We start from the raw sequence: 15,277 nt of genomic DNA on the forward strand, positions 1-15,277 counted from the left end.
CATTTCATATCAGAATGTTCTGATATAGGATAGGTGTCATATCAAACAAATTGAAAATACCTGTCCTTTAGTAACCATAAGTGGATTAGAGTTAAAAAATAAAAAAGATAATCAGACATAAATATAAAGCAGTTAGGAAGATTAATAGGAACTTCATGCAACTTGAATTCTAAGAAACTCATTGCTATTTCTGTAAGTTAAGGTTTAGAAAATGGTTCTTCCTTAGACCCAGAACTACTAAAAATGTAGTGCAGCTTATGTAGATTGTTGTGGGCTAGTCTATGAAATAGGACCATCATTTTTAACACTTTGGTGGAGAGAAAATTTTGTCTAGCTTTCACAACAACCAACTTGATGAACTTTCAGAATATGCAGCCAGTTGTAATGTTGGGATTGTGTATTGTAAATAGAATTTTTGTGAGTTTGATTGTACAAACATGAAGTTCAGCAAACAGTTACTGAGTTTGCTGTTTCCTAAATCAATGTCCTAGGCCTACTGTAGAAGTCAAAAAAAAATCTGTTTTATTGCTTGCTTTGTGGAATTCATGATGTCACATGGATTAAATTTCTAAAGAAATAATTCATTTAACTGCCTTTAAGGTTAGTATGTCAAGAAATTTAATAATTTATATTGAAAATATCACTTTACACTTCCTTTTTAGAAAGGTCTGTAACTTGAAGGAGGGTCAGTTTTTTGCTGCAAAGTGTCTGTCCCAATAGTCTTGCCCTGCTTATATACCTCTTAGATCTTATCTACACTGTCCCACCAGCGAGCAGTGTGCCTTGCGGGGAATAGGTGGAATGTCTCCTTGCTCGGTACCCTGACTAAAAGCCTTTCCTTCTCCAGAGTCTTTGAGACCATATATTCTCCAGGGAAGAAGCCAAATACTCTTCCTCCCCTTCTTCCCTGCTTTTCTTAATGCATCCACTGATTCCTGCTCCTTGTTTGGGCAAGAGAATGTCAGCAGCTAGGCAGAGAATAAAGTGTGTTGACCTTTGACATGCCTTGAACAGATAATAGAGCACAAAAGACTGTTGTATTTATCTGTAACTTGTTAAAAAAATAAAATTATGTGTATATATGTATGTGTATGTCTGTATGTATGTATTGGGAACAACCAGGCATTTCTTCACATAGTTGAATCAGTTAGGACTGTCTGTGTTGCAGGTGACAGAAACCCAGTCCAAACAAGCCTAAATTAAAAAGGTCATCTGTGAGTTCCTATAACTAAAAAAGTCCAGGGATAGAGTCCGGGTCCATCTCATTGTTCTGCTTCCTCTGTAGTACTTCCCTGGTTGGGCTCGGCAGCCTCACGCTTGACTTCCCACACTCTGCTCTGTCCAAACAGAAGCCCTGGGGTTATCTCCTCAGTCTGTGTTGGTCTGGTTCTGGCCATATGCCTGGTGCTAAACTTGTCATTAGCTGGGAAAGTCTGGGGTAGAATCAGCAACATCTAAACCCAGGAACCTGCTTCTCCCAAGTATTGTTGCCACAGGAAAAGAGTAGATGCTGAGTGGCAAAAACACAAAGCTGAATCTATTTTTATCTTTATGAGACATTTGTTTTCAGTTCTTCTGTGACTATATTAGAGCCACTCTTCCAAGTCAGAGGGCAGAATTCCCAAACAAAAGTGCAGGGACAAGCAGATCTTCTTGAGCAATATATTATAAAGACCCATCTCCCTCATGTTGGGACTGTCAGAATTCTAGTGGCTCACTTCATTAACTTACCTTCTGTTGGGTGAGCATTTATTGAGTGCCTGCTCTGTCTGAAGGCTTTCTGCTGGCACTGGGAACACATTGATGAGATTGCAGGCCATGCCTTCAGGGCACTCAAGCAGGGAAGGGTCACTATGATACAGTGTGGTGTGCAGCAGCAAGTGCATGTGCTAAGTACACAAGAGGAAGTGATGAACTCTTGATGCAAGAGGGTATCAGGGAAGACTTTGTGGACAGGATGACTTCTGGGTTGAATTTTGATGAAAACAGAAAGATGCCGGCTCTCCAGGCACAGAGAATAGCTCCTGCAAAAGTTCTTGACCTGATGCATGACCAAGGGACTGCACATTGTCAGGAGGGCCAGAACGTGGAGTTTTGTGAGGTAACAATAGAGAGTAAAGCGTGGAGAGATGGCAGGGGCCAGGCTGGTGGTGCCTGAGGATGTGACTTGGATGCCAAGGTGAGAAGTTTGAACTTTTTCCTGAAGTCTCAGTGTGCTTTTGAAAAGTTATAAGCAAATGAGTGACAAGGTCAGGTTTATATTTTAGGAGTTCACAGCTGTATGGTGGGCAGATTGGCCGGGTAAAGGCCAGGAGACCAGTGAAGACAGGTGCTGAAGAATGGGCCTGTCAGAGAGATGAGGCTCTGCACTAAGACCCTGGGAGTAGAAGTGGAGGTTAGGAAGTTGACACCAACAAGATGTCACAGTTGCTCTGGATATGGGCATGAGGGAAAAAACTTGATGGTTTCTAGATTTCAGGCTTTGAAAGGATTTCTGCAGAAAGAAGGACACTGAAAGAGTATGATCAGAATTCTAAATCCCTGATTATCCTTAAAGGAAAGAAACTGCCCCTTTGGAATTCCAAGGACACGATGACTGAGCTGGAATTAAGGAATAGCGTGGTCATGGTGAGATTCCGTAGGTAGTTTTGTCCTGTAGCTGTCTGTGCCAAGTGAAACTGCAGACTTCCAGCCACTTCTGTCACTCTGTTTCTCTGTCTACAAACAGCTAATTTGCTTTCGCTATTTTTCCCACCTTGAAAAAGGGGACTCTGTTGACCTCTTAGGAATTTTGACTGTTGTTTATACAGGAGTAAATGTCCTTTGAGTAGGAAGATTCTCAACTATATTTAAACAACACGTAGGATACTTTGATAAATAACTAGTTACTATACCCATAATTTTACTAGTCCATTTAAAATATGTCAGTATGCTTTGGAAACAGGTTAAGAGTACAGTGTGCTTATATTATAGATTGACTTTATGAGTTTGATTTGAATGGCAACATCTCTTTTAGGATGGGCTTTATTTTATACCTAGCTCGGAAGACATTGTCCCTCTTGTGTAAATAATCAAACACGTGAGATGTTATTTTCTTTTCTTTAAAGCTAGTAAACTTTTTAAATTACTGTTTGAAAAAAAACAGCTACAGGTTAGCAGTTGCTCCAGAATCCCCAAAACAAGTTTAAGAAGTTTTTGTTCTTTGACAAAAATGAGATGGTTTGGGGAGGAAGGTATGTGCTTTAAACAACAGGTTGCTCTTTGTCACTGGTCCATCATACTGTTGTTTCTGCCTTTGCCTGAACCCAAACCCCCTCCCAGCCTGACAGAAATGTTCGCTTACGCAGCTAGCCCTGCCTCAGTTTGTACCACATCTTCCACCTGTCGGCTGAGACATCTGAAGTCGATGTCCATGTCAGCCTCTGGGCACCCCAAGATGATGTTACCTCCAATAGACAGTGAAGCAGATAACTTCAAGGCTATGTAAGAACAATGCACATTCCTTGTGAAACTAATGTGTACTCACTGCTTCTTAATTTTGTGCTGTGGATTATAGGCCAAGATTTTGTTACAGTTGTCCACAAAGTGTCCTTCCTGTGTGTGGTTTTAGTTAAGCATATCCTGTCTCATGGTGTTCTTGGTCATTTGTGTGTGTCTTCATGCCTTTACATACTACAAAGGGTGTAAGAAATTCCCCCTCCTCTCCAAGTTGCTTTCAGCATGTGGAATTTTATAATACTTATGCCATTTGTGTGCTTCCAAAACTTTTTAGTTGCCTCTTCTTCAATTTCACCTGCATAGCCTTTTATTTCTTTTATATTGGCAAGGTTCTCTGCATGTAAGCAATTTGAGAGGGAAGCAAAGGAAAAAAGCTTGAGTTAGCCATTTTTTGTCCTAGAATTTCCCTGCATTAATTTTGTCCTAGGAAATATGTATGTACTCTTCCCTTAAACTCCATGAGGCTTTGCTTCATTAGATACTATTCCTTTGGTACCCTTTCCCGTTTAACTTACCTTTTGCTCCTAAGTCCTGTAAAATACCCCTTGGATCTGGATTTATTATAACTGCTTTTCTACAGTTATAATATAACTGGAGAATATATATATATAATATAAAATATAATATAATATATTTTAGAGAGAGAGAATATAATATAAAAGGTATATTGTGATTGTAAATTTTTGTCTGCCACGTTTGCCGCAAAGCCAGGATTTTGTGAACAAAGGTGTAAGAATCTGTTATTTTCTGATCTCATAGCGCTGTGTCTGATCAGAGAACTCCAGTTGCTTCAACACACAGTATTAGCAGTGCCACCACCCCGGATCGAATCCGCTTCCCAAGAGGCACTGCCAGTCGTAGCACTTTCCATGGCCAGCCCCGGGAGCGGCGAACTGCAACATATAATGGCCCACCAGCCTCGCCCAGTCTGTCCCACGAAGCCACACCATTGTCGCAAACTCGAAGCCGAGGCTCTACTAATCTTTTTAGTAAATTAACTTCAAAACTCACAAGGAGGTAAGTGCCAGGTGGCGCCGGTTGTTTGGAGCAAACACGAGAGCAAAAGGAGAAATGTCTTCTCTGTTGTGTGAAGCCACTGCCCGGATGCTGTTCGTTTTGTCTTTAGCTCATGTTTTTCTGGTTTATTTATCTAACTTTATACTGGAAAACCTCTTAGAATAGAAATTACAGAGCTCAGAGTATTTTCACAACACTCAAAGTTCTCTAGCACTTGGGAGGTGGTTGTTCTTTAATTATCCTTCCTTTTGATTACACTTCTCTCCACATGGCATTGTAAATTGCAGTTTAGCAAAACCCCAGATCCAGTGTACGCGGAGGCCTGGTGCTCTGTAAGCAGTCACTGAGGAAGACATTGTAACGTGTGATCATCCCCAGACACGGAGGAAAAAGACATTTCCTCTTCTCTCATTTCATTGTCATTGAGGAGCACTGAGTTTCTTAGAGTCTAAATCTTGAAATTGTTCTCTCTGTTGGTCTCAGTAAGTTATAGTGAGAACAAGGTAACTTTCTTAAATGGTATAGTTTTGGAGATAAAATCTCTGGTTTATTCTCAGAAAGAAACTATTATCTGATCGTGTATAAAAGCCTTCATGTATCCATTAGGCTGTCATTTTGGGCCTTGGGAAATCTCTAAAGGTCCCTGAGGTATGGTAACTTTATTTCCATAATCTAGTTTGGAGATTGCAAAGGCCTAGAAACATCGACTGCTACAAGAGAAAAAAGAAAAGATACCACTTTGCACCATAAGCAAATAGCCAAAGGCATCTTTAGCCAGGACCACACCCAGGAAACCTGAGAGCCCCTGCAGTTCTAGGACTCCCAGAGGAATTCTTTGAAATTAAGCCTGTGGATGAGCATGTCCAAGGTATCCTGCCGGTTTGTCTGTTGTAGACCCTCTTTTCATCTTCTGTATCTTACTCCCAGAACAACAGTAGGGTCTTCTCAGAATCTAAAATGAATGATGCCCTCCTCTTTGTTTCTCGGCACTCCCTCTGGCCCATGAGCCTACTGCTCTATTTCATGCCATCTTTGTTATTTAACCTGTAAGCTAAATACCACTTTTCAGTCCCCTTAATTCCTCTGGTAATTTTATTTTAGAGCAATCATCTAAAACTTAGACGAGTCACATTAAACTGACTTTCCCCAGATGATCTGTTTGTTGTTGGGACATTGAATACCATATTAGGGAGGGCATCTGTTATCAGCATTGACTAGAGGTCAGAGGAGTCGAAAGGTTCCAGTCTGCCTTCTTATTCTCTTCTCAGCCCCTTTGCTGAGACACCCCATTCCAGACTGGGCAGAAGAACGGAGTGGTCTAAGGGCCTTGCCAGGTTTGCAGCACCCACTCATGACCAGTGAGAGAGAAAGTGAGTTCAATCCAAGAAAAGTCTGGTGACTCCCAGAAGAATTCATTCCTTCCCTTCAGGGTTATCCCATGGCCTATCCCAGGCCTCCCTGTCCCCCAGCTCCTTTCTTAGGGACTAGGCTGAAATGGAATCTGCTTCTGAAACTTGGGTGGTAGCAGATAGAGCCAGGTATCATTCACCTGACTGTTTACCTCCCTGATCCTGCTTAATGTCGACAGGTGTTTTGCTCTCTTAGCCCTGAGCACAAAAGGGATGTCCAGCAGTCAGCTCTGTCTGAGCTTTAGTTATAAGACAGTCAGTTTTGTGTCCTTATTCTTTGGTCTTTAACAGGCTCTTTAGATAAAACGTTGCACATCATTGAAATTCTTTTTTTTGTGGGGAGATCAGCCCTGAGCTAACATCCATGCCGATCCTCCTCTTTTTGCTGAGGAAGACTGGCCCTGAGCTAACACCCGGCCGATCTTCCTCCACTTTATGTGGGACGCCGCCACAGCATGGCCTGACAAGTGGTGCGTCGGTGCGCGCCCGGGATCTGAACCTGGGCTGCCAGCAGCGGAGCGTGTGCACTTAACTGCTACGCCACGGGGCCGGCCCCTAAAATTCTTGAGTTTATCTAATTGCCTCCTTTGTGAGCATTTTTTGGTCATCTTGATACTGACTGTCAGTGATAAAAAAAAAATCAGCTGCCATTTATTGAATTCTTACTGTATATGCTAAGTTAAATAGACATTTATAGATTTATAGGTATAGATATACTCATTTTACATATATAAATTTGTGTGTGTGTCTATACACACATTCTCTCTCACACACTCATTTAATCTCCACAGTCTATCCTGTGAAATAGATATTATCCCAGTTTTATAGAAGAAACTGGAGATGAGGTTCAGAGAGATTAAGGCACGTGTTCAGGATCCTATAGCAAAAAAGTGCTGAGCCAGGTCTGTGACTCCAGAAGAAGCCCTTGAAACCACTACATTGTGCTCCTCTGCAGAACACTGTAAAGGACTGTTGCAGGCAGGAGTCCTTTTCCCTCGTTTTCTTTTTTAATTATTTTTATTTTATTTTTTGTGTGTGTGAGGAAGATCGGCTCTGAGCTAATATCTGCCAATCCTCCACTTTTTTGGCTGAGGAAGGCCAGCCCTGGGCTAATATCTGTGCCCATCTTCCTCCACTTTATATGGGACGCCACCACAGCATGGCTCGACAAGCGGTGTGTCCGTGTGCACCTGGAATCCGAACCTGCGAACCCCAGGCCACCACAGCAGAGCGCGCGCACCTAACCACTTGTGCCACCAGGCTGGCCCCTCCCTCATTTTCTAATTAGATTTATTGGAGACCGAGGTTTCTTGTTGAAACAAAAATTCTAGGGAATGCCCTTCTATTTGTCAGATAGGGTGCTCCCTGAATCATGAATTGCTTAATAAAACCAATTAGATCTTCAAAAAAACAAAAATTCTAGGGTGTCATCTTATTTTGTAATTTCCAGGCAATTTCCATCGCTAAATTTTTACAGAAAGATAGTCTTCTATTTGTTAAAGTTTTCAGGCTGAGGTCTGTAGTCTCCCTTCAGTTATAGACAGTTAATTCTTAAAAACAAAGTCCTTGCTGTTGTGTCAGTTTCTTATCCTCCCCTAACAATAATTGCTAGGATTACAGTTCTCGTGTCTGAAAGGCTCAGGTGTTTTGCACTTAGATGCTACACAGGAGACCTGCCATGACTTGGTGGGAAGAGGGCCGGCATCAGAAAACCTGCACTGCTTGTAGCTCTGCCCTGGATATTTGTGGCTTAGAGAGCTTGAGCTCGGAGGCCCTTTGCAGTCAGAAGGAGTGGGGCTTTCCCTTCCGGGGGCCAGCGCCCTGGCCTGCTCAGAGTCGCTCATATCTTGTAGGCAGAATAGTCCTGGCACAGATGCAGGTGCCTCTGTGCACCCAAGATTCATCCATGTGGCCCCAGGTGGAGTGCGAGGGCCTCGTCCTGCAGCTTCCTCGCATTTATACCTCAAGGGATTCTGGAAGGAAAAGTTAAGAAAAACAGTCCTGTGGTACTTGACCAATAAACCCTGACTTTTCTCAGGTAGAAAACTCGAAAATGAAAATATGTTTTCAAGACCTTTTAATCGATTTTCGACTAAAATAATCTTTTGAATAATACTGCTTTATATTTTATGTAGTGCTTAATTATTTACAAAATATTTTCACATGCATGGTCTTCTCTACTGTGCATAACCCTGCTGTGTACCACTTTTGATCTGATTATGAAAGTGGTTGGCAGCTCAGTATCTGAAGCAATGCCAAAGTTATCCCCAATTAGGGAGAAGAATCCAAGGAATTCATTAATTCGGTCAGTCACTCAGCAAATACCTGTGAGTGCCTGCTGGGTTCAAACAGAACTGGGTTTTAGAAATAGTTTGACAGGCCCAGCCTGCACTTGCCCAGGAACGCTGATCGCATGATCATACAAGCCTGATCCATAGTTTGAAATTTTTTTTTGTCAGATTCTGTTGAGTACAACCTTAGCATCTTCTTAAATTTTCTTAGTGAATAGAGTTACTTCTTTTAAATACAACTCTTCCTGTTTTTACATAAAACAAAAATGAAACCCCCCTTATTATCTTGTCATTTAATTTTCATTCATTTTGATATCTAAAACTCTGAAAAGCCTACTTCATTTTAAACCCCAATAGCTTAGTTTTTTCTTAAAAAGTGATTTATATCATACCCCTGTGACAGACATTCTGTTAATATTAAACTCATCTTCCTGAAGTAAGTAATGATTCTCTTAATGGTTAAACATTTTATAATGGAATTTTTAATGTTGTATAAAAAGGTAAGATTTTTGTTCATAAGATATTCTGAAGAAAATTGAGAAATGTTTTTTTATTACTAGTACATTGTGAATGACTTAAGTCATTTCTTTAACACAAGATGTTGAGTTTCTAGTTAAAAGATCACATACTCAATTACCTGCAATAATTTTACTTTTTCAACAAATGTCACTGTTTCATTGTTCATTAGACAGAAGAGGAGCCCTGTTTTATTTGTTATTTTTCTTTTTCTCTATAATTGACTAGAATTTCTCTTTAATTTGTGCAAGTCATTTTTGTTAATTTTTTTTTTTTGACTTAATTTCTTTTAGAAACATGTCATTCAGGTTTATCAAAAGGTAGGATTTATGTATGCACATTTTTTTTTCAATCCTCATCCCAAAATGGCTCCTGCAATTAACATCAGGATTGGCTTTCTAGCCCTGTTTTTTCCCTTAAAAACTAAACTTTCTGCTGAGAACTAAATACTTATTTCTTTGAAAGGAAACTGTGGAAAGAAATAGATTAACTCTGTTGGGCATTTTTAAAGGGACTCTGGCACCCATGTAACAAGAGGCCTGCGCATGCTCTGTGCATTTTCTTTCTTTGGTAGAATTATTTAGCATCCAAATAATTCTGTCTTCATACTAATAACACTTAGCATGCTTTTGTTTGAAGAATGAGATGTTCAGTAACATTAATGTACAATTAATGATTAGCCTCAAGCATTCGAAAGGTAAGTGGTAATTGTGTTAGTCATTTTTTATTTCACAGAGGATTGAATTAGCAAAAGGCTTTAAAATGACAGGGAAATTAGCTAATATTCTGATGCTTGAAACAAGCATAAAATTCATTCACACAGCCTCATTCAGTTTGGGTTTTTCAGAAATTAAGATGTGAACAGCTACGTAGCAGAAATGTTTTAGTATTTTCAGAGAATGGAAGAGTAAATAGTATTCTGTCTAAAAGCCACTTTCTACCAACCACTGAAGAAAGCATATCATTATTTTTACTTAAATCACTATAGTAAATGTTATTCCTACCAGATGAATATTTTTGGACTTTGGCAGTCAAGAGACCAAAAATGGTGCTCAGTGGCTTGGAATGCACACACATGAGGCAGAAAATCTGCCACTGAGGCCACATTGTGCCTGTGCCTCTCAACTCACTGGAAGGCCAGGCTACGGTTTTTTGTGTTGATGAAATCACTGGGTCAGTGAAGGGCTTTATTAACATGAGCTCTTTATCAAAAACTGTGGGAAGAGTGCTTTCTTCCTGTGGGAAATTCCTCTCCATGATTATTTTTTAATTGATCTTCTCAGTTCCCAAATTTTTCGTTAGACAGAAAATTTTATAGTAGAATGTAGAATTCAACTGATAGAATTCATTTCCTTTAATTGGAAACCCGTTATACTTTGGGGAAGTGATTTAAAACATCGGAATACCTTCATTCAAAGGCCATGAGTGTGCTCAGACTCTAGAGCTAAGCAGGAATACCTGTTGTGTGCAGCCAGCCTCCTGCATGGCCTTTGTGGATACATGGAGAATAGTCGCTGGTTAAGTCACAGCTGTGAGAGTAAGAGTTTTAATAAGCTCATCTGTTGAACAAAAAGTGCTTCTTCATTTTATGATGTTTTTATTTGTATATGGGTGGTCATGTACTGGTATGTAAGATTTCTTTTCTCTTTCCCACTTCTCTGTGCTTCTACATTCTATTCGTTGAGGCTTCCAACTGAATATGAGAGGAACGGGAGATATGAGGGCTCAAGGTGAGGGAAATGATTTTTACTTAAAATATTTTATAGGTATTTACCTCATTTCTGTGGCAGAGGCAACACTCTTTTCTGAATGTTCTGCATCACATTCCTGCTTTCCATGTAGGATTGCTTAGTTAGGTCAGCATTATGTGGTTTGAGGAGCGTTTGTGTGTCACTGCTGCTGCCTCCTTGTGCACCTGGACCCACAAGCTACACTGTGCCCCTCTGGTCACATGAGGGCGCCAGAGTCTCACTTCTGCCCACTGGTGAAAGCCTGCCTGATTCCAGCCTGACCTGGGCTTTACATTGGTATTTGGATGTTAAAATACACATCTCGGGCCGGCCGCGTGGCTTAGCGGTTAAGTGCGCGCGCTCCGCTGCTGGTGGCCCAGGTTCGGATCCTGGACACACACCGAGGCACCTCTTCTCTGGCCATGCTGAGGCCGCGTCCCACATACAGCAACTAGAAGGATGTGCAACTATGACATACAACTATCTACTGGGGCTTTGGGGGAAGAAAAGGAGGAGGATTGGCAATAGATGTTAGCTCGGAACCAGTCTTCCTCAGCAAAAAAAAGAGGAGGATTAGCATGGATGTTAGCTCAGGGTTGATCTTCCTCACAAAAAAAATAAATAAATAAAATAAAATACACATCTCTCCTACGTGGGCACTAACAACCTGAAATATGAGGTCTGGGAGTCTGTAGGACCACTCTGTACACGTCAATAACTCTTAGAATGGTTCTAGCCTCAAGGAGTGAAAGCAGAATGTTGAGTAGAATTTTCATATTTCAAATTAGATTTTTTTTAAGAACAATTATGTAGAGGGGCTGGCCCCATGGGCTAGTGGTTAAGTGCGTGTGCTCCGCTGCTGGCGACCCGGGTTCGGATCCCAAGCGCGCACCGGCGCACCACTTGTCAGGCCATGCTGTGGTGGCATCCCACATAAAGTGGAGGAAGATGGGCACGGATGTTAGCTCAGGGCCAGGCAGTCTCCCTCAGCAAAAAGAGGAGGATTGGCATGGATGTTAGCTCAGGGCTAATCTTCCTCACAAAAAAAAAAAAAGAACAACAATTATGTAGAGGCCGGCCCAGTGGCATAGTGATCATGTTCGGCGTGCTCCGCTTCGGTGGCCCAGGTTCGTGGGTTTAGATGCCAGGCGTGAACATACACCACTCATCCAGCCACGCTGTGGCAGTGACCCACATACAAAATAAAGGAAGATGGGCACGGGTGTTAGCTCAGGGCCACTCTTCCTCAAGCGAAAAGAGGAAGATTGGCAACACGTGTTAGTTCAGGGCCACTCTTCCTCACCAAAAAAAAAGTATGATTATGTAGCCAAGTGTTTTGCTTTTAAATTTTGTATAAGCTGTCATTGTACATGGATTTGGAAGCAGGGGGAGTCACCACATAGGCTCAGGACTCTGTCATAGTTCAAGATCTCTTCCACTTGTGTCCTTTTTTATACCAGTCATCACCATGCTGTTTCAGGTCCTTGTTAACCCATTTGCTCTCTTCGTGGTCTTTCTAAAGCACAGCTCTAATCGTTAGGACTTTTCTGAATGAAAAGCTGCAGTGGCCCCATTGCCTGACTGGCCACATTCATGCGAGCCCCTCTGTAGCCTCAGCAGCCCCAGCTCCCTGGCACCCCACCCCCCCAACCAGTTGAGACAGTGTGTTGGGGTGAGAGTCAGGCAGCATTCCCACCCCTGGGCCTGCCCATCTCGGCCTTGAGCAGGCTCTAGCTGTCCTGAATTTGTTTCCCCATCCGTAATAGGACCTAGCTCCTAGTGTGATAAGGATCAAGTACACTTGGCTTGCACACAGAGGTGCTCAGTAATGCCAGCAGCTGTCGTGGTGTGACACTTTGCCCCCGGTTCCAGTCTGTCTGTACCTTTGATTATGCCCTAAACACATTCTGTACTTTCTATACCTCATTGCCTTTGCTTATGATGTTCCCTCTGCTCAACACACAGAAACTCTTCCCCCACCTCCATCGTGTTGTTGAAATCCCATGGGCTCTTCAGAGTTCTTCACAGATGCCCTCATCCCGCATGACCCTGCCCTGCATTTCACTTGCACTCCTCCTGTTAGCTGGGTCGCACCTCCCTCCTCTACCCCTCTAGCAGGCTGCCTATACCTTTCCTGTCCTGCTGCTGTTCCCTTAAGTCTTCCCTTCCCCCACTCCAACTTAGTTTGAGAGCTTTTGCTCATTTTTGTAACCTGTTTAGTATCTAACACAGCATTTTATACATAGGAAGCTTCCAGTCAGTTTTGGTGGATGTGAACCAAATTGAATATTTTACTAACAGGTTGGTGACAGGGAAACCTATATGCGTAGTAAAAGCTAGAGCCCACCTTCAGCCCTGATGAATTTGCCACAGGATTAAGTGTCCTTAACATATATGTACTGGGTGTTTTTAATGCATGAGACTGTTAGGCATTCAACATCCTAATTGAAGCATCCAGATGCACACATGAGAATGTAAATAAGTTTGCAGAAATAATGATGAAATGCTTCGGAACAGTAAGATAGTAGATGCCTTTTCTGGAGTTTGTGAGAGAACCGTGCCTAGGACCCCTCCTCGTGGATATTGGGACAAGAGCTTCCATTTTGTGAATCCATACAGTTTGCGTTCAAACTGCTGGTTTCAGTGCTCAGTAGCAAATAAGCCTTAACATTTCATTTTTCTATTTCAGTAGTAAGACAAGGTCATGTAAGAATTCCTTTTAACTGTGAAATTAGAAGTTTAAATTAACAAAATAGAAGGAAAAATATCGATGTGGGTGGGGGGAACTGAGAGAATAGCCCGCTCCCCACCCAGTTGTGCACTCAGCATCTGGGGCTGTTTGCAGGGAAAGTGATTTTAAACTATGTTGAGTCACTGGTTATCCTGAGTTAACAGTTACAGTGGAGGTTATGATCAATTGAATTAAGAAGGAAAATTGGTAGAGGAGAAGCAGCCAGGCTGAGCAGAGTCGGAGGCTGGCCTGCTGACCCCTCTCCGCTGAACTGGGTCTGCGAGGGGCCCTGACGCCTCCTTGCCACCTGCAGTCAGCCTGGAGAGGGAGAGCTGGGCTCCTGGAGATGTGATCAACTCTCTCTACTTTGCCTGATATCCAAGGATTCTGTTTAACAAATTTAACAAGTTATTTTCTTAATTTTAGTGAGTACAGAGGGCTGGTGAAGATTTCTCAGCCAAGTAGATTTTTTGCGTGTGTGGCTTATGATTTTGGGAGGTGGGGGAGAAAATAGATGAATACTTCTTAGTAAAGGAACAGGTTACCAAATGTGAGCCTGTGTAGGAAAAATGTGGAGATCGGTTATTATGCTATTTTGAAGATGTTAATTATAAACTAGCTAGAGTAGAAAAGGTTGGTTTTCCTGTACAATTAAAAATAAACCTGCCACTGTGCTTTTCAGTCGCAACGTATCTGCTGAGCAAAAGGATGAAAACAAAGAGGCAAAACCTCGTTCCCTGCGCTTTACCTGGAGCATGAAAACCACTAGTTCCATGGATCCCAATGACATGATGCGGGAAATCCGCAAAGTGCTGGACGCCAATAACTGCGACTATGAGCAGAGAGAGCGCTTCTTACTCTTCTGTGTCCACGGCGATGGGCATGCAGAGAACCTCGTGCAGTGGGAGATGGAGGTGTGCAAGCTGCCAAGACTGTCTCTGAACGGGGTCCGGTTTAAGCGGATATCAGGGACATCCATAGCTTTCAAAAATATTGCTTCCAAAATTGCCAATGAGCTAAAGCTGTAACCAGTAATTATGGTGTAAATTAAGTAGCATTTTAAAGTGTTTTCCTGAACACTGATGGAAATGTATAGAATAATATTTAGGCAATAACGTCTGCATCTTCTAAATCATGATATTAAAATACAAGGATGAGAGCACGCCTGGGAGCGAAAGCTGGCCTTTTTTCTACGAATGCACTACATTAAAGATGTGTGACACGTGTGCCCTCTGTCTTATTTCCATTACCCTGAAAGTCAGCGTGTGACATCCATCTCCATGTGCCTCCTGTCTGTGTGGGTGTGAGAGTGGACTGTGTGTGTATGAAGTAGTGCATATGGAAGCATCTCCTGACACTGGCAGCCAGAGTTGTTACAAGTACCTCTGCAGGAGATCATTTGGTGCTAAAACATTAAAATTGCCAAGGAGGAAAATAATGAATTACTACTAAGAATTAACCTTAAGAATAGTTGATAGTTAATACAGGTTTACAGTTCATGCCTGTGGTTTTGTGTTTGTTGTTTTGTGTTTTTTTAGTGCAAAAGGTTTAAATTTATAGTTGTGAACCTTGCTTGTGTGTGTTTTTCTAAGTAGATGCACAAGATAATTAAAAATTCACTTTTTCTCAGTAAAATCTTGCATTGTCTCCTAATACTGTATTTAAGACTCAGATTAAGGCAGTGACTAAAAGTATATGTTTTTGCCTCCACCGTCAAGTTTGATCGCAAGCAAATGGAAAATGCATGAAGGCCTGGGGCCTCTGTGTCCTTAGTGTGGGTCCTGGCATTTTGTGATTACTAGCATCTTTTTTCCCCAAAGGCAATAAAGGGAGAAGACGGCCCTCCTGGTGACCTGAGAAGGAAGGGAATCGGGAGTGGCTGGCAGCCTGAGCCTCAGGAGCCCCAGCATGCCCCTGTGTGGAGAAACGCCAGGTCTTGACGGTTCTGGGTTTGTTCTCCATGAAGTATGTAATTTTCCTCTCTTGTTTTTTGTGATTCAGTACATGAATCAGACTTACAGCTTTTTTCCAACACCTACATGGTTATATAGAGGGGGTAATGAACTCTGTCAGTCAGTTTGACAC

At 42.0% G+C, this 15,277-nt stretch overlaps 1 protein-coding gene across 11 annotated transcripts in view; it reads left to right on the forward strand.

Moving 5' to 3' along the window:
- MARK3 (microtubule affinity regulating kinase 3) overlaps positions 1-14,419 on the forward strand; it is a 110,653-nt gene extending 96,234 nt beyond the window's left edge. For 4 of the 11 annotated variants that reach the window (XM_058567768.1, XM_058567775.1, XM_058567769.1 and 1 more), the window contains 4 exons: positions 4,258-4,515; positions 9,025-9,051; positions 10,417-10,461; positions 13,875-14,419. In XM_058567768.1, the coding sequence (XP_058423751.1) occupies positions 4,258-4,515; positions 9,025-9,051; positions 10,417-10,461; positions 13,875-14,220 (676 nt within the window). In that variant the 3' untranslated portion in view covers positions 14,221-14,419. The remainder of the gene's footprint in view (positions 1-4,257; positions 4,516-9,024; positions 9,052-10,416; positions 10,462-13,874) is intronic. The other 7 variants (XM_058567777.1, XM_058567778.1, XM_058567779.1 and 4 more) reach the window with 3 other exon arrangements.
- Positions 14,420-15,277: the final 858 nt, after the last annotated feature.

Source organism: Diceros bicornis, chromosome 24 (genome assembly GCF_020826845.1).
Source record: "Diceros bicornis minor isolate mBicDic1 chromosome 24, mDicBic1.mat.cur, whole genome shotgun sequence".
Taxonomy (NCBI): domain Eukaryota; kingdom Metazoa; phylum Chordata; class Mammalia; order Perissodactyla; family Rhinocerotidae; genus Diceros; species Diceros bicornis.